Below are 19312 nucleotides of genomic sequence, written 5' to 3'. Positions count from 1 at the left end.
CTCTCTCCCCTTTCCTCTCCCCCCCCCTCTTTAGTATTCCCATCAGCGAAGCGACGGGTGGTATTTGCTGGTTGGTAACAATAGAACAGGCTATGATGGGCCTTACGCCTTCCTGCATCAACGTTCCATGTAAGGGAACTCATTATTATAACATCATTGCATTGCACAAAATGGGTGAAAAACATTCTCTTCATGCACATCGTCTAACAATAACCTCTTGAGAAACTTCCAAAATCCAAACTCACTGTTCATCGCGACTCATTTGTTCCTCATTTCTCCCACCTGTGGAATCAACTTTCTCAATCTGTCTGCTCAATCTCAGTCTTCCCTCATTGGCTTCAAGATGGCTTTCACCTCCTCATTAATGTCATCCCCCATGCATACGCATGATCATTTCTACCCTCACAAAACCACCCACTCCCTCCATCCCAACCGAGCTGCAAAAAAATAACAACCTCTTTTAAAAATAATAACAATTAAAAAAAAAAAAAAAAACAGTAAATGTCTAAAGGTTCACAAAAGTTTCACCTGATTGGACAAGCTGTTAGATTCATCGGAGGGAGAAGCGATGTCAGATGAAGTAGCATTCTCAGAAGCTTCTTCCTCAAAAGCACATGCAGTTACAATGTCATTGAGTACGTTGGTTGCCTGTGAACAGCATGCAGGAACACGACACACATTAGAGCTTTAACGTTTAAAAGGATCTATTTATTAAGAACAATTTACTTACTTCAGCAATTGATTCGCTCAATGGTCAAATGACTTACATTTATAGATGGTTCATCTAAAACCTGTGAAACTTGATTCCCCCATGCTTGACATAGATCTTCTCTCCCAACAAGACCTTTCAGATCCTCGACCTGTCGCTCTGACTTCACTAGCCAATTGAAAGATAAACTTTCGTCGTCCAGTTTTGCACAAGCTCTTTCAGGACCTCCATAAGAAATAAAACCAGAGCTAAAGGCAAAGGGAGGTAAAGCACAAGTTTATATTGAACGATTAAATACAATGCATTCCCGTTTTAAACAAACCAAAGCAGATTCCAAAAAGGTGAATGGTAATGTGGTCTTGGAATTTTTTTTAAGCTTTCAGGCATTCAATAGAATGGCAACCATCAACATACTTTTCCTCAAAAAAAACATCAAAATAAAAAAAAATCAATAGTACCTGAGATGCTGTCTGCTCACCTGTGGTCTGGCATAGACCCTGTACGTTCCAAAGTAGAATCAAGCATCAACAGATCAGCAGCTTTTGACAGCAACATGTTCTTTACCTCAGCTGTAACAGAACAAACGCTGCTCAAAAGATGACAACCTCTTCCTCAACTTCACATAAAAATCTATAAGAACAAAATGAACTGGAAAGCACTCAAAGAAACTGCTGACTCATTCCGTTGTTTCTTTTCAAAGAGGTCATGGTTATGTTGTGATTTTATGCACTACAACAAAAACAATTTCAGGGGGATCTAACTCCCCCACATGCATGATCACCATATTTAGAGATCAAAAAAATTCATTCTGTTCATTGCCTTATTACAAGTTGCAGTTTTCATTTCTAGTTGGGCATTAGTGCTCGATTTTACTATGACTGGCCTGACTTCAAAATTGAAAACTGCTGGGCTAAGTTCCCTCAAATTTTGGATACGTACTCGGGATACCCATGGGCGCTAAAATGAATTTGTCTCCATTCCACCCCCTCAGCCGTCTCTCTCTCTCTAGGATGGGAGATGACACCAAAGTTAGGGTGTATATTAATATTGGTGTAGCTTTGTTGGTACCTTTTGAAAAAAATATCACTTTTTGCTTTACAGTCATCACATTTACAATGACTTCTGCTTTCTGTCTCTGTTTAGTGTCAGCTCTTTCTACTCAGAGGTCACAGCTGCTGTTAATCTGAATAGACATCATCTGACCTGTGAAAGTCGCCTCTCCCTCTAAACTGGAGTCTGAGCTTTGTTCCTACTTTTGCGCATGAATATTGCCATCAATCAGTGTGTTTGTCTGTCTGTCGGCAGAATAACTCGACAAAATGAACAGCTAGAATAGGCAAATTTGGCAGAGAGCTTCATATTGCATACACACACACATACGATTATCGCAATACTCATGTACCCAGCCTATGGTCGTGGTGAGAGTAATGATTTTTTTTCTTTTCAAAGCAGATATGTGATCTGTGGCTAATCTATATGAATCTCATCATCAAACTACAAGTACTATTGCTGCTCGCAATCACAATTTCTCACGATTTTTCTTCCCAAAAGATACGAGTTATTAACGGCACCGAGTGCCGAGCTATTTCATGAATGTACAGTGACTTGATGAAAAAGCCTGCATATGGCACAATTGTCATCAATCATATGTAATTTGGCTCCCTTGTATCCCACCTGTAATAACTTTTGACAGAGTTATTTTTTTTTTTTAAACAGTAATGAATTCCAAAGAACAACTAAATCAACAGCACATTGAGATGATCAAAAAAAAAATGTTTACCATCCATTACAAAGCATTTGACATTTTCCTAATTATAAACACAAAATATTGCATGAGGTTTTAATTTTATTTCCTTTCAAACATACAATTCCTTGTTGAATCAACCATACCATAAAATATCAAGCATACCACATTCTCGCAACTTCTGTGTGCCTTCTTCTTGAGGTAGTTTAGCAGGGCCAGGAGGTATCGAAAATAATACCGCATCCTAGAAATAACATGATACAGTATCGAGCAAGACTTCAAAATAACAGCAAATGCTTGGTGCTTTGTTAAGTAGCAAAGTTAAGTAGCAGTACTTTGCATTTACACCAAGGAAAGAAAGGACATCAAAGGTTAATTATTTAAGGATGAACCAACTTCTATTTTCATACATGGTCAAGGCTCGTGGAAGAGCTAGGACACATAGCAGAGCAGGACACAACATAACAAAGGGAACAGCAAGAGAAAGAGGAAATGCCAACAGCAGGGCAGAAGGAGAAGGTAGATGGAGATGGACAAACAAGGGATGCAGGTGAAGATGAGGGGTAGGGGAAGAATGCAAGGGGTGGACAAGATGGAGACAACAAAACTTTCGGAGAGGTGGGGGTGGTTTAACGGATGTAGAACAGATCATGGTTTTGGATGAGAGATGACTTGAGATGGTGGTCAACAGCTGTCTTGAAGACTTGGAGGGAAGAATGAGATTGAAGAGTGTGGAAGGTGGTTCCATAGGTAGGATAAAAAAAAAAGAAAAGAAAGAGGAACAAGAAAAAGAGCAATCAGAGATTGCAGACCCTCACCAGGATTTGTGTGTGGTGTTTGTGTCGATTTGTGTGTTGTATTCTGTGTGGCGTTTGTGTACTGGTGTGTGATATAATTAACGAGACAATTAGAACTGTCACGTTATAACTGCTGGCAGTGATGACCGAGTACCAAGACCTCCCACTTTGATTGGACACCTGACCCATACCCATGACTTTTTTATTACTATTCAATTGAATTCAGAATGGGATTAAAATAAATTCAATTTAGATCAAATGGAAGACCAAATAGGTACGTACAGTCCTACATTGGAGAAATCAGAAGGAACCCAAACAAGTAAAAAGAAAAGATGAAGTCATCAGGAAGAACTGGGATAGGATTCACATTTCAGCTGCTACTCCTCTACCCTCAAACACATCAAGGCACAGCCAAGTGAGCTATGTCACTAGACCAGTCACTAATGCTGTAGTCAACAATGCGTGCAAATTTCCCACCAATTTTTCACAGTGACCAGGAAACGTACAAATACAACCAGACCAAACAAGTTTGAGCCAACAGACATCTAGGGTTGGTTAACCCCTAAAAATGTGGTTTATCTTCCTGACCAACAGTAAAAGGAGAGTGCACATACCAAAGCAGAGAAATTTAGCGGGTAAATTAATATTTTGGCTAAAAAAAAGATTACCAAATGAACATTAAACTTGCCATACCAGGCGTGAAGAAAGGTTTGCCAAACCAGGAGGCATCGTCGGTGCTTTTCGATTGGCCAAGAGGCACCTCACAGAATCTTGCAAGTGAGGGATATCTTTGTCCAACAGATGGGAGCTGGTGGGGAAATTTTTTTTTAAGTTATACCATTAATTTAGTAAATGGAAAACATAACATTGCATTTACATTAACGCAACCAATCTCAGCGGCATCATGGTTCGAACGTTCGCTCGGGAAGTCGGCAGTTCAAACACCGACCGAGTCAAACCAAAGACTTCAAAAATGGTACATGCCACTTTCCTTTCTTGATATTCAGCATTGAAAAGGATAGAGTATGGCCAAAAAAAAACTCCCATAGGTCGGAGGAAATTCCTCCTTGATTGCCCTGCTTAGCATGGAGAGAAGTGAGGTCATTGTTAAAAAGGTGAAGCTGCTGGGACCCAGAATGCTCTGGGAAGTGACATCACTTCTCCCAATCTCAGCAGCTGGGCTTGTGTGAAAGACAAGTCTGGTGTTATCTCATGTATCTGTCTAAGTGTGTGTGCGATTTGTGTCGCAGCTCCTCCATGAGCCTCAGTGGCTGTAAATAAATAAATAAAAATTCATGCAAAGCAATAGCCTTTACATTCAGTATTCATTTATAATAGAATTAAGAACTATTCTTTCTCATGAAAGTGAGTAGTGATCTGCATTGGCAGAGAGATAAAACAACGAATGAAATCAACAGAACCTCTTTTGAGATTATGCTGACCACCATCGGAAGCAAGAAGCTGACGTTTTGGATGATACCCCTTCGTTAGAGCAAAAATGTCAGCTTCTTTCTCCCCGTGGCGGTTAGCATACCACAATTAATGTTCAGTTGATTTCATCACTTGTTCATGTATAACACACTAGAGATTTGTTGTATTGGGAACAACATCCAAAGTAAAGTCTGCAAATGGTTCTACGCTTGCTCGAGCAGGAAGTGCTTTCATTTTTGCATTCAAAAATTCATAATGATGTCAGGTTCAGTCATAAATGCCAATAAGTCATGTCGTACAACATTAGATACCAAATACTTTAACAGAATCCATGATGAATCAAATATTATGGGTGAACCTAAAAACAAAGATACACACGTTAAATAAAATAAAAAAAGAAAATGAATAATCCCCAGATGTAATGCTATCAAACCCAACTTACTGGTGAGCTTGCAGGGCAACCAGTCTGTGCTTCAGTAAAGTAGAATGGGCCTCAAGGGACCGTCCTAGCGGCTCCAACTGTACAGGTGGAACCTGGGAGATGGCTTGACGCTCGAAGCCGAGTGCTACCCTGATCAGCTTCAGGTAAGCGACAAGGTTCAGCTCACCCGAAACCACCACAGAATTGACACCACACTAAGAAAACATGACATTCTCCATTCAAAACAATAAAAAAAATTAAGTGCAATTCTTTGGCAATCAGAAAGCTATGAAACAAGCGTCGACGGTTTACATTTATACTCAAGAGAGCCGACATAATTAATATAGTCAATTCCACCTGCAGCATCTCCTTGCGACAATGCTGCAGCAACATTCGCGGCACGGTAAGCCCCCGCTTCGTTCCGTCCAACACGCAGGATCCGTCACTCCTTAACTTCTGAAGTATGCTCTGTGTGTCAGCAAGGTGAATCTGAGCCTCATCCACAGCCACCCTGAGTTGACGTACCTGCCGTGTGTGAAATGGAGCAGGTGCACTCAATGGCAATAGATAAGATTCAAAAAAGCACAAGAAAAGTCGAATCAGTGCATGACCAAGGAAAAGAGGGTGGAATGGAGACTATGTCCCAGCCAAAAGACACTTTGAGTCAATGAAAGGATAAGTGTATCTGAAAGGCTCTCACTCTGTTACGTCTTAACAAAGCAATCAGCAGAGATGTCCAAATGCTTCAATTGAGTAATTGGTAAGTTACTTTTTTTAGATCAAGATTAAAAATGCATGTTCCTATTCAAACTGGTAATAATGAAAAAGGAAAACCTCAAGATTTGCAACAAAAAAAATTCCACCTCTTACAAATTTCTATTAAATTAAAGGGGAACCAAAAGACGCAACTATCTGAGAGCCATTTTGCATTATTTATGAACACATTTATACATATCATATGGATTACCACAATAGACTGCCTTTCCTCAAAAGAATTCTGTACGTCAACACATTCTCATTTCAAAAAGAATAAAACATCTTACACTGAAAATACAGATCTGTATGGGATAAAATTAGTCATCAGAAATTTACTGAAATTAATAAACCTCAGGAATTATATTATGGCTGGCAGGATGGCCAAAAGGTATGCAAACTCGCTTCTCAGCTGTCTCGCCTTGGTTTGAATCCCGACCAAGCTATAAACGGTCATCCCGGTGTTTCACAGGTAGGGTTGACGAATCATGTGAATGTCGTCCCTTGGATAGACGTTAAACTGGGTGTCCTGTCTGATGCCATTAGTGGTGGACGTTAAAGATACCACGGTGTCCTTCATTGTAGAGATGTCCATGAGCAAACTACAAATTATTTTCATCTTCAGGTCTGTTCAGCCCGTTTGTTAAAGATGGACCAACAACGTTCCAAGAAGGTGGGAATAATTGGAGATGTCAAAGTAGTAGTGCAGTTATACCCCCGGTTTGCGTGAAGGATAGGTTCCTGAAAGATTCGTGCAACAGCAATTTCACACAGAATGGGGCTCATAAAGCACTGTGTTAAGGAAGAAACACGGACCGGATGTGCTATTTCCGGAATAGACGCACTACCTCTGGGAATGCAAGAATGATATATATTGAATGTAATAAAGTGAAATAATAATTAATGGACACAAACAAATAAACATTAGAAATAAAAAGATGCGTGTAAATTTTGTACTTTTATACAGATTATTTACCAATGAGGTGTCTTGGAGCTAGTGTTTTGCCGACCAACTACCCCCACTCCGTAGACGTGTTGGTACACTCAAAGGAACTTTAACTTCAAGTCTCATGTCAAGCATTCCTACCAAGGATGAGTGTGAAATGGTCTTTTGCTATCTTGAAACCAGAGGCAAGCTGCTCTTCCTTGGAAATGAACGTATGGGACAGCATCCTCTTCCGAAAAAGCTTGGTTTCATCCACATTAAAAACTAGCTGGGGGGAGGGTAACTTCTACAATGGCTTTAAACTTATATGGAAATTCGGCTGCTGTCTGCTGTCCACACTTGCAGCTTCACCAGGGATGCAAATATTACCCAAATTGCTGCAGCACTTAAATTGAACGAACCACCCTCGACTGGCCGTAGACGTCTCTCCTTGGTAGATCCCTCACCTTCCTGCTCTTATATTTCATCATATAAATTCAGCACCTTATCCCTCGCCCTCCTGCTCTTTTATTTCATCATATAGAGTCATCAACACCTTATCCCTCACCTTCCTGCTATTATAGTTCATCATATAAACTCAGCGCCTCAGCCATAATTGCTGCCTGCCTTAAAGGCATAGCACACCGATTCATATCCTCAATCCAGGAGAATAAAAGTCTCTCAATTAAACTACGCCGATATCTCATTAATTTTGTAGCAACGACGGGAGTCGTGTACTGACTAAATGCTTTAACTTTTTTTTCTTTTTTCTTTGCAATTGTCCTCACAGATGACACCCATAAACCAAACTCACATGCAACAACAGTGGCATAAACAACCGACCCCATCCGCCTCAACACTTTCGATTTCAGCTCCAGAATGATCCATTTTCTTAACACTTTTGGCATACCAAGACTCGCCACAATTACCAATACGGCAACGTACAGAGCAGGAAGACGACAACGTGCGTGCTGATTGCTTGAGGAGACATGCTCAGATTGGCTACCAGTGATGTCAACACTAGCGGTCGCATTTTAGGTCGAGGCGGTCCGTTTAAACTTGCAATTTTTGACTCGCTTGATGGATTTAATTATACTTTCATTTTTTAGGTGATTAAAAACTGAACATTTAGTTCACGCTTAAGTGAAACCACACAAAGCAGGGCCGTGCAGTGTCGGGTATCACAGTGTTTAATCGTCATACTTTTCAATCTGACGTTCACAAATCATTGAAAGAGCCTGGTTTATGAATAATATAAAACTGAAAAATAAACTTCTTCATTTTACTACAAATCCTTGCTTAAATGCACAGGAGCACTGTATCAGCAGCACAGCCAGACCTCACCAATGATGCTACTTGTGGGCCAACACCAGAGTTGAATCCTTGTCTAATACGCATTCGCCAACAACATACTTGATCGTTCACACTGATGAGACAGCTTTTGTGAACTTAAACTAAATATTAATGAATAAGCATTATAAATAAAATCAAAAATTCTGAACATCTTGAAATATAACGCAAAATATTTAACCAGCGGGCAGACGAAGTACCTATTACAAGACAGGTAATCAGTTTTCCCTCAAAGTAAGACTCAAAACCTTTACCTCATCCACAATCCTCCTATTTTCTTCAAACGATGAAGTCAAGTACTCTTCAGCACCAATATTCCTACACACACATGGGCAAAATCAAACAAACAGGCGATTCAGCACAATACAGGACAAGTGAAAGACCAAAATGGGAGGGAACCAACAGAAATAAGACATAGACAGACAAAGAGACACCCGTTCACATGTGCACAGCGTAATGCCACAAAGTTTGCAAAGATGATTCAGGATTTTAAATCATGACAATTGCAAAAAAAAAAAAAAAAAAAAAAAATTGGAAACGAGAGCACAAAAGAGTGAAAAAGTTGTTAATAGCTTAGCATCTAACAAAGCAGCTCATGCCTCTTGTCCGAAAGAGAAAAATAAAAAATAAATAAACAAGCCGGTAGGCGACGAGGGATTCGCTGGGATCGAAGTGCTGGATACGATACTTTTCATTCTGACCGATCCACCGACGAAGATTCATTGCCAAGACGTATTGGTTCACATACAATTGTTCCTCTGCCTAGCAAGATTTTTCCTATTGCGTATTTTGCCAACTGGCACTCCTCATAAAAAATGACGGTAAATAGACACCCTACTTTTGAAGGACTACCATTTGAAAAATAATCGGTTTGCTGGTTTGTGCTGTGGAGCCTCGCGGTGCAGACACACACACACACACACACACACACACACACACACACACACACAACCCGATAAACTTCTCTCAATGCTCGTTAGACCACATCTCCTGAGCCACAGAATATTTTTCATAAGCCACGCCGACTTTCCATAAGCGATGCCCACTTTCCTCCACCACTCCCACTTTTAATCAACCACGTCCACTTTCCCTAAGCTCCGCCCACTTTCCTTAGCCCCTCATAAAAAATGACGGAAAATAGACACCCGATTTTTGAAGGACGACCATTAGAAAAATAAAACCTCAATCAAAAATCGGCTCAAGTTAAATTTTCTAAATATCTCGAAGTGTTTAATTCCGAAGTCTCGTTTCTCTACATTCAAAACTGAAGGACAAGTATTGAAAATACTGTACACGGTTTTTCGGCCGCTGCGCAGCAACGGGTGGTTGCCAGGCAATGAAATTCAAACGCGCACATTCCCAGCACATATTGCAAATGTTGGCAAAGTTTCATCGAAATCGGTTTGCTGGTTCGTGCTGTGGAGCCTCGTGTTGCAGACACACACACACACACACACACACACACACACACACACACACACACACACACACACACGGATATCTAGCATATATAGTGAATCCAATAAAAACCAAGACATGACCTACTCTAATTTTTCAGGCAATACTGCAGAAATTTCACCAGCCAGCCTCTGCGTGTCATCTGTGATATCTCTGCAAGCCTTGCTTTCCGATCTGAAATGCGCAGGACATTAGGTTAGGGGGCACAAAAAAAATACATTTACTGCGAGGACGAGGAAGAGGAAAACGAAGAAGAATAAGAAGAAGAAGAAGCTAAGACAAAATCAGCAATGTCCCAAGCCAGGGGTGTACCATGCACTAAAGGCAGTATTGCTTCAATCCTCTCACAATAATGTCATAGTGGGTTGACCTTTGCAATTAGTATCATGAGGTTTACATCCATTTTGCAATCAGACTTTTCTATGAGAAAATGCAGATCACACCAATAACAGTAACATTGAACAGTGACTTATAAACTATAACGCTGACTTGCACATTTGCTATTAACAGTACAATATTTGACACTTAAATACCTGTCAATATATCCAACATGTTATGCAAAACAACCGAACCGCATTTGATCATTCATGAAAAATACTACACACATCATGTAATCAAAATTAAATAAAAACATAGCAAATATCCCCACCCGGCAGCATCATCACTTTCAATATGCACTTCAAGGAATGGTGGTCAGGAGGAAACCTGTTACGGCAGACGTCGTCAGGAAGTTTGCATTTTCCACATGATGTATTCAAAAAAATGTTTGGGGTTGAATTCACCACCTTTGATTAAAATTGTTGGGATGGCATCTCAATTGAGGTGGTATGTTCTCTTGAGTATAAAATGGGCAGAACATGCACTACTGCGCTTCATTGGAGTGAAAGTTATCCCGTTTCATACCATGTCCCCACACCTGAACGAGAGCGAAGTCGATGGCGCACCATCGCAATCCCTGTGCTTCCCACCTAAAGCAAAGTTGAAACATGGCAAAAAGTTCCACAAGGAATGGCACAATATCAAATTTAGTTAAAAATTATTTTCCTGTTTTGACCTTTATCACCCTAAGTCCCTACCCTCTGGGGCAAGAACCCAGAGTCAAATAAATAAATAAATAACTCGTTCCATATTCCATGGGTCTCCCAATGTTGATTGCATATGCAAAGTTTCATTTAAAAATGTTTTAAAATGTGCCCATAATTGAATTTTGGTACTTGACCTTTTAACCCCATCTGAGGGAGTGGAGCCAAAAATGATACTGCTCTTGCACCTTCATGTCGTGTGGTTATCATAACTGCCAAGTTTGGTGAACTTCTTCTCAAAGGTTTAAGAGGAGATAGCATGATGGACAGACAAGGCAGACAGAGCCAATTACAATATCTCCCCCACTATTTTCAAACAAGACCAAACGGCTCGGATCTGTTTGTCCGTGGTGGACGCGAAAAGCATAGAATGCCTCAAGGACGTCAGGTTTCCTCCAAATCGCTTTCAGTTTATTGTTAAACAGTAGCGACTGTTTAAAAAGGTAATAATAAGTTGGACAGACTTGGCTGAATAGTTTGTAGTTATAATAATTATTACTTCCTGGAGGTATGTCCCACGAAACGTCACAGTGAGCTATTCAAACACCCTAACACAGAGTTTGTCCAAGGTGGAAAACCCCCATGGGGAAAAGGGGGGTGAAAATTAAGTCACTTCAACATCCGTCATGCCTGGTGTTGGCTTAATGGTTTGTGTGGTGGGCTTGAGATCCTAGGATCCTGAGTTCAAATCCTGCTCGGCTGTTGAATTAACACCAGGTGGGGTGACTCTGCCTGTCATCCTTCCGAGGTCAGCAAAATGAGTGCCACCATGCTGGTATACTGTGTCGGAGTGGCGACCCGTCCAGTATTGTACCCAATAGCCAGCTCAATAGCCAAGGAGACTGCTTAGGCAGCACCAACGCTGCACAGAGTATGGTCCCGATGGATGGAACATCCGTCAACATCATACAACGTCCTAGTCCCCCTAGCAATTGTCTTGAGATTGGATATGTAACAACCAAACATATCGTGGTCAGACAGACAGAGACACCAAATTGCATACTTTAGTATGAAAGCACGAGTGTTATAATCATAGGATCCTTCAGGAAACAATGTAAACCAATCCCCGAACACAATTTCCCCTCTGTTATTATACCCACAAGCCACACAAAATACAGTACCATTTGCAACCAAATCCCTGAAATTTGATATTAGTACGCACCTTGCTGGAAGACCACTGGCGCTGATGACATCACATGTCAATAATGATAGCACAATGATTCCGAAGAATATGAATAATTAAACAATAGCAGACAAGCGTTAATTTTTTCCCCATTCATCAACCTCTAAGGTGCTTCTTCAAACAAATTTTGAGACTGCATTGTATTATAAATCCAAAGCTTTACGATGAAGACAAAAAAAACATCCAAATCTGTTCGTAAATCCTTCAAACCAGGGCACAGGTGCGTGGTAATTAAACACAATACAGGAAGGCTGACACTTCCCATCTCACCGCATGTAACTCCAGAATTGCTGTAGCTGCTGCCGAAGGCTCGAGACAATGTGTGCACGCCGCCGGTGAGACAGGGCCACGCGCACCATTAATGATCTGGCAGCAGCATCCAAGTACAAGGAACAGACAGGCCGTGGGAATGCCTCATTCGGAGATAAAGAGGGATCTGCAACAGAAATGATCATCAAAAAATAAAAATAAAAAAAATAAAAACCCTCACCTTGACTCAAATGTATCACAATTGAAGCACACATGATGCAGTCTCCCCCACCTCTCCAGCAATCCACGGCTGATATAATAACATGCTTAAGCAATAAATTAAAATGGTATTACAAAAAGCTGGATGTAGCCAGGAAGATCCATAATCAAAACTGGAGGCGCAACCAATTAGCTCAGCTGCCCAGCAGGCAAGCTCTTGTTCGAACCAGTCATACGAGTTGACGATGCTAACAGATTTTATAATGGTACGACGTCACTGTATTTCCACCAGCATTTGTGCACATGCACCAAATCGGCAAATAATGGCAGGATTAATAAAATACTCCCTCCACTCAAACGTGCAGACTCAGCATTTGTCTGCCTTGCTCACCAAGTTTCCGCATGCGTCGCCACAACACGTGCTTCGCAAAGTGGTACATGAGCGAGATAAACCTGGGCCCACCAGGTGCCAGGAGGAGCGAACCTTGGACTTTGGGAAATCCTGGGTCACTGCTTTCTTCCTGGCAAACATGAACCCAAAGACTTTGCTTTCTGGACCACACCTTTCCCATTAAAATTTTCCAACATCAAGCTCCAATACCAAAGATAGGTACTGGCAAAAACAGACAATGATATCAATCAGTAGAAAAGCAATATAGACTCAAATTATCACACTACACAAGGTACAGAAAGAAGTATTGAATGGTCATCAATCAAGGCCTACTGAAAGTTTGCGCAGCCATGTGCAGCAGATTTTTCGAAACTCCTGTTCATCTTTCTTGTTCACAATGGGCCAGCAACACCTGTTCAGAAAACATGTACACCAAAAGAGTGAAGTGACAACAAAATAAAACCAACCCAGGCTAGGATGGTCCTTCAAAATTCCTGTATTTAATTACTTGAACCGTTATACATGATTTGCAACGAATTTTAAAAGTAAAAACATTTACATGAAAAATTACTGAGAGAGTGACACTTGGCGAAGCAGAACGGCACTCGGTCGAGCGCATACCTCCGCCAGGCTGAGCAGTTTAAATTTTGTATCCCACTGATGGGTCGAATTTGAATCCAGAACAAATCAAATTGGCTTGTTCTAGTCACCTAACCACCTCATCCATCTAGTTTTGTCACAACTCATCCACAACTTTTTGAGATCCACAACGCGAAACATCGTTTTTGGCCCAATCTCTCATCAGTGAAGAATCACTTAAAAAAAAAAATTCGTATCCATATCTGGATTCGGATCTTCACCAAAATTGAATCAATTCTTCCTTGTCAGACACCCAACCTGTCCACCAAGTTTCATTCGAATCCGTCCACAATTTTTTGAGATATCATGCGATATCGTTTTTAGCCCCACCTCTCACTGGTGAAGAATGACAATGAAATTAAATAATTCTCATATCCGGATTCGGATCTTCACCAAAATTTAATCAATTCTTCCTTGTCAGACACCCAACCTGTCCACCAAGTTTCGTCGGAATCCATGGCTAACCTTTTGAGATATTATGCTATATATTGTTTTTGGCCCGATCTCTCAATGGTCAAGAATCACTTTAAAAATTCTCAGATCCGGATCCAGATTCGAACCTTCACCAAAATTAAGCGATGCTGTCCTTGGCCAGTCGCTTACATACACAAACAATTTCAGAACGATTCTTTAAAAACTGTGACCAAAAATCGTGTGACAAACAGACAGACAAATGCTACAGACCAACATACTCGGCGAAAATGTATTTTTACCAAGTCATGAAATAGGTCGATAAGAGAGAGGGGATAAGAATGCTGATAACCCACCTGAAGTGTTTATAAGCCGCCTCAGGGTCCAGCTGAGAGAGAAGGAAATGAGTGATGTGCTCAAACGCCTTGCTGTTGGGTTTATGGAACAGTTCCCTGTGTATAAACAGCACCTTTGACACTGTGGCCAAAAACATTCAGCACCAAAGCACCCTAAACTTACAACAAAAGCAAAATGTACCCACCAAATCTACAATCACATAATTTCTTCAAAATGCTTTTGGCTTTGTCTGGAGTGTATGGGTTATTGGTTGTCATACACTTTAGCAATTAGCATGGCAGGTACCAGTCAGAAAAAGAAAAAAAAAAAAAAAACATATCAGGATCCATTCATCCATCCATTTGGACCATACTCTGTACAGAGCATTGGTACTGCGGAAGCAGTCTCCTTGGCTACCGGGCACAATGCTAGACAGGTCTCCACTCCTATACAGGATATTCGAATGACTCAATCATCCCAGCAAGCTGGTACTCATTTTTCCGACCTCGGAAGGATGACAGACTGAATCAACCCCACCTCGTAATAAGTCAACAGATGAGTGGGATTTGAACTCGGGATCCTCAGATCCCAAGCCCAACCTTTGCATTGACATGGGTTTCATGGTCCCTGGTCGAGTCGTTTAAAAGTAAAGTCGGAAATTATAGCAAGGACCTGCATAACCTCTGCAGTAAAAGCCCTGCTTGAAAGAATGCCACAATTATTTGGGTGGTGTATGGTCAAAAGATCATTGGATCGATTGCTGAGGCCGATATTCACAAGGCCCATGATTGATATCGGCTCAAAATCCTTTTAACTGTCGCTTTGGTCGTTTTACACTGAAGAGAAAATTTATCGGGAGGGCATGGTGATTGAATATAACAGCTTCGAAGAGGTCTTTGGCTGTGCATAACAGGAAGCACCAACATGGTGGACGTATGATTTTTCTCAGGTTGAAATTGAAGGTGGCGTCAGGCGAACTGTCCAACCAGTGGGTGGAACGGAAAGTTACACAGACAGATGGACGAACAAGAATATTATTATATAGACGAGCAGGAACCCACAGAACATAAAATATGACTTCAAGTCCTCAACTAACTCCACTCCCCCCCCCCTCACCCTCTCCTCACAAACCGCAAGTCGGTGCAGTGTCTTATACACCACCTTATTTAACATGTCCAACTACTGCTAAACAGAAGGGGTTTGAAAGTGGAAGAAGGCGAATTGTGTTCTGCGGTGTTCAAGTGTATAATTAAATTGAAATGAAATAAAGATTGGAAATGTCGAAGAAACAAAACAAAATCTGGAAGTGTTACGTTGGTTCTTCGTGCCTATTGTTTGTGTCCTTTATGATGTCCTGACATACGGTAAGTTACCTGTTTGGAATGATTTTTAATCTTGTTTCCCTGCCAGACAGACAGAGACAAGCCGGTAGACGGACATGGGTGGTCGCCTACCCAATAGAACCTGACGCGATGGGCCCGTTCGACGGGGAATGACCTGAGGATTAAGCACAAGAAAATTCATGATTCTAGCTTCAAGGGTTAATGCTGCAAATTGTTTTTTCGTTAAAATACCCCCACATAGAGGTTTTTCGGCCGTTGCTAGGCAACGGAGAGGTCCATAGCAACGGTTCTCTCACACACAACTAGGACATACCATGAACCTAACATACCAGTTTCATGTATATCTGACTCATAGTCTCTGAGACATATAATAACGAACTTCGTTTTTTTATTGTTTTCGACCAGGGTTCATTCAGTCTATCTTCTACGACAGTTTTCATAGGATCTGGCTGGAAATTTTTGACAATATGGCTGAATGTACTGCCCACAGTCGCTCGTGGCCCGATTTTTTAAGAAATTAATTTTTTATAATTTTTCAAAAATTTAAAAGTCCCGTTGCTAGGCAACGGTGGTGTCCATAGCAACGGTTCTCATTTGCACACAACTAGGTCATGGTATGAACCTACCAACCAAGTTTCATCGAAATCGCCATTGTATTAACGGAGCACTGGACCAATCAGAGGGACAGACACACACGGCTTGCATTTTGACGGGGCCGATCGGCCTCGCCCCCGTGATCGACCCGGTGGTCGATTTTCAGGGTTTTTTTTATTTATTTATTTATTTTTTTTTTTTTTTTTTTTAAATCGGCCCCGTAAAATTAAGCTGTGAAAAAAAAAACTTTTTTTACCAAAAAAAAAAGCCAACATTACCTGTATGGCAAAACAAAACACCTTTGTTCAACACCATTGTTCTCCTTTTGGATGCGAGAAACGGACAATGACATGGTTGAAGCCATCTCCACAGATGATGAGAATACTGTCGTGTTGGACTTATCTTCAGGTAGCTCAGGGGATGAATCTCTTTCACAATTATCTGATGATAATGACTTTTCAGGGTTTCTGCCTGAAGATTTACATCAATACTAAACCTACTAAAGTTCATTAGTATTTGGCAGAATGTACTGAACACATGTATCTGTTATGTTATTGGACTGGAGAGAGAGATACTTGCAGATAAATTAGTTTTGTTGAGACAGAAATGCATCAATAAACTCATTAAATTTGTGACTGTTCAGATTTTTTTTTTGGCCATTCAGCTTTGCAGCGAATAAAGTTTTAAATGTGTTACGAGAATAAATATTTTGACATTATTACTATGTTGCTGGTGGATCCAGGTGTGGACATTCAAGTACAACCTACATGACAAGGTAATGGCAGTGAAAAGTCAAGATTTATCCCCATGTATATGTTGAACACAGTGGGCTGGTCCAGGGGGAGAAATGGGTTGGACTTGTGTACGTAATACTTGAATGGTCCCAGCTTAATGGCATACATGTAATGTATTGTACCGGCACATCATTCATGCAAATTGTCAGAACATTTGTCATTACAGGTAATAATCCACAACAACAAAGACAACTTAGTTCTAATACTTTTTAATGAAAAGGATTGTGGGAAAGTCCTGTGCTTGAGTAGAAAGTTCTGTTTCTCAGAACTTTGTGTTTGGCCCCAAGAAGGGCCGTTTAAGATACATTTTGAAATTACATAGTTAGGATTAGGCTCAGTTTATTCAGATTCTTTGGCAGTTCAGTTTGTACGGACATTGGTCAATCTGGACCACATGTTAAAACAATTTACAAAATCCAATTCACAAGATTTTGAAGCAATTTTAAAATCAGCCCCGTGGGCAAAAATCAGCCCCCTCACCCCACATGACGAGGCCTATTTATCAGCCCCGTCCGATTTTGAAAATACAAGGCCTGCAGACAGACAAGCCAGTAGGCGGACATGGGTAGTCGCCTTCCCAATAGAACCTGACGCGATGGGCCCGTTCAATTGGGAATGACCTGAGGATTAAGCACAAGAAAATTCATCATTCCAGCTTCAAGGGTTAATGCTGCAGATTGTTTTTTCGTTAAAATACCCCCACATTTAGAGGTTTTTCGGCCGTTGCTAGGCAACGGAGGGATCCATAGCAACGGTTCTTTCTCACACATAACTAGGACATAACATGAACCTACCATACCAGTTTCATGTATATCTGACTCAATCTCTGAGATATAACGAACTTCGTTTTTTTATTGTTTTCGACCAGGGTTCATTCAAAGTCTATCTTCTCTGACAGTTTTCATATGATCCGGCTGCAAATTTTTGACAATATGGCTGAATGTACTGCCCACAGTCGCTCGGGGCCCGATTTTTGATTGTCGACAAAAAACAATTTTTTTTATGATTTTTCAAAAATTTCAAAGTCCCGTTGCTAGGCAATGGTGGTGTCCATAGCAACGGTTCTCATTTGCACACAACTAGGTCATGGAATGAACCTACCAACCAAGTTTCATCGAAATCGCCATTGTATTAACGGAGCACTGGACTGAACAGAGGGACAGACAGACAGACAGACAGACAGACAGACAGACAGACAGACAGACAGACAGACAGACAGACAGACAGACAGACAGACAGACAGACAGACAGACAGACAGACAGACAGACAGACAGACAGACAGACAGACAGACAGACAGACAGACAGACAGACATATCGACGGTAAAAGTGATAATAAGGGTAGAACAAAGTTTTTTTTTTTGAAAAAAAAAAATTTTTTTCGACTGGATCGACTCCCCAACAGACAGTAAAAATATTATCTCACTCCTATTATCTCACTCTGGTTTTCGCTTTGTGTGTGTGGCAGGGTAACAAGTGACTGGGTGCAGATGTTCAGTCATTCTTTGCTTGTTACGGAATTCAGGTTATAATTCTTTAGTTGCTAATTGAAGACCTGAGTGCAAGAAGTACTTTAATCACAAAATAACACTTTTTAGATATTGAGGATCAAAGTTTTTAAAACATGCTGCAGATACTTTTTTTTTAAGGTGGCATACTATGGAGCCTGTTGCTGGTTCCAGGGGCTATACAGACAAACCCTTTTTTGTGGAAAAAATAATCCTTTATTACAAAAAAAAACGAGAAAATTAGTTTTGGACTTTAGTACTTTTGTGGCTAAATACCTGGACTTGGGGACTTTTAACACACAAAGCCCTTTATTGCTCATTTTTGATTGCCAAACAGTTATTTTTGCTACGTCTCCTTGCCTTTCGTCGTTTAATTTTAAGCAGAAATACTCAGTTAACTACAATATTACCCATTTAAGTCCAAAATTACTCGGTTAAATCGGAAATTAATGTCCTAAATAAAAGAAAACCTAACTTTGGTGCCAGCAAAGTATAATGCATAGAAACTACATATCTGATGCTTTGGCATCCTTCATTCTCTTTCTAGCCCAGTCTCCAGGGTTTATTTTACGTTTTTTTGCCCCAGTCATGCCTGTTATCAGGGTTATCCTCATTCACACCATGCTGTCCAGCCTCCATGGTCGCCATTTTCAAAGACAGTCATGGACTTAGGAACTTCTTGCTCAAACATTATGGACTTGGGTATTTCTTGCACTACATTTTAGTGAATTCAACAATGACTATATACCAATATACAGGACTTGAATACTTATTTTCGGATTTTTTTGGTATCAAATGATGCTCTGGCCATTATAGATTACTAGTACGTGCGTGGCCGTACGTGAAAAAAAAAAAAAAAAAAAAAAAAAAAAAAAAAACTTTCAAACAACCACACAGTCCGTTCCTTCGCTTTCGTAAACGACTGGATTGGGGCATTGTGTTTATCCATAAATGCGCACAAGAAATTCTTAGAATA

The 19312-nt window shown here is 40.6% G+C and overlaps 1 protein-coding gene across 2 annotated transcripts in view; it reads right to left on the bottom strand.

Annotated features, from left to right (window-relative positions):
* HAUS6 (HAUS augmin like complex subunit 6) overlaps positions 1-19312 on the bottom strand; it is a 47082-nt gene that overhangs the window by 26239 nt on the left and 1531 nt on the right. For both annotated transcript variants that reach the window (XM_085847245.1, XM_085847246.1), the window contains exons 2-14: positions 14119-14214; positions 13046-13124; positions 12713-12842; positions 12124-12289; positions 9676-9762; positions 8385-8448; positions 5460-5627; positions 5124-5317; positions 3944-4058; positions 2619-2697; positions 1188-1278; positions 768-957; positions 529-648 (exon numbers count right to left, since the gene is read on the bottom strand). In XM_085847245.1, the coding sequence (XP_085703371.1) occupies positions 529-648; positions 768-957; positions 1188-1278; positions 2619-2697; positions 3944-4058; positions 5124-5317; positions 5460-5627; positions 8385-8448; positions 9676-9762; positions 12124-12289; positions 12713-12842; positions 13046-13124; positions 14119-14214 (1579 nt within the window). The remainder of the gene's footprint in view (positions 1-528; positions 649-767; positions 958-1187; positions 1279-2618; positions 2698-3943; positions 4059-5123; positions 5318-5459; positions 5628-8384; positions 8449-9675; positions 9763-12123; positions 12290-12712; positions 12843-13045; positions 13125-14118; positions 14215-19312) is intronic.

This window comes from Eptatretus burgeri, chromosome 11 (genome assembly GCF_056783735.1).
Source record: "Eptatretus burgeri isolate ZD-2024b chromosome 11, Ebu_testis_v1, whole genome shotgun sequence".
NCBI lineage: Eukaryota > Metazoa > Chordata > Myxini > Myxiniformes > Myxinidae > Eptatretus > Eptatretus burgeri.
Note: the sequence above shows the minus strand (reverse complement) of the source record. Positions and strands in the feature narration are given on the sequence as shown.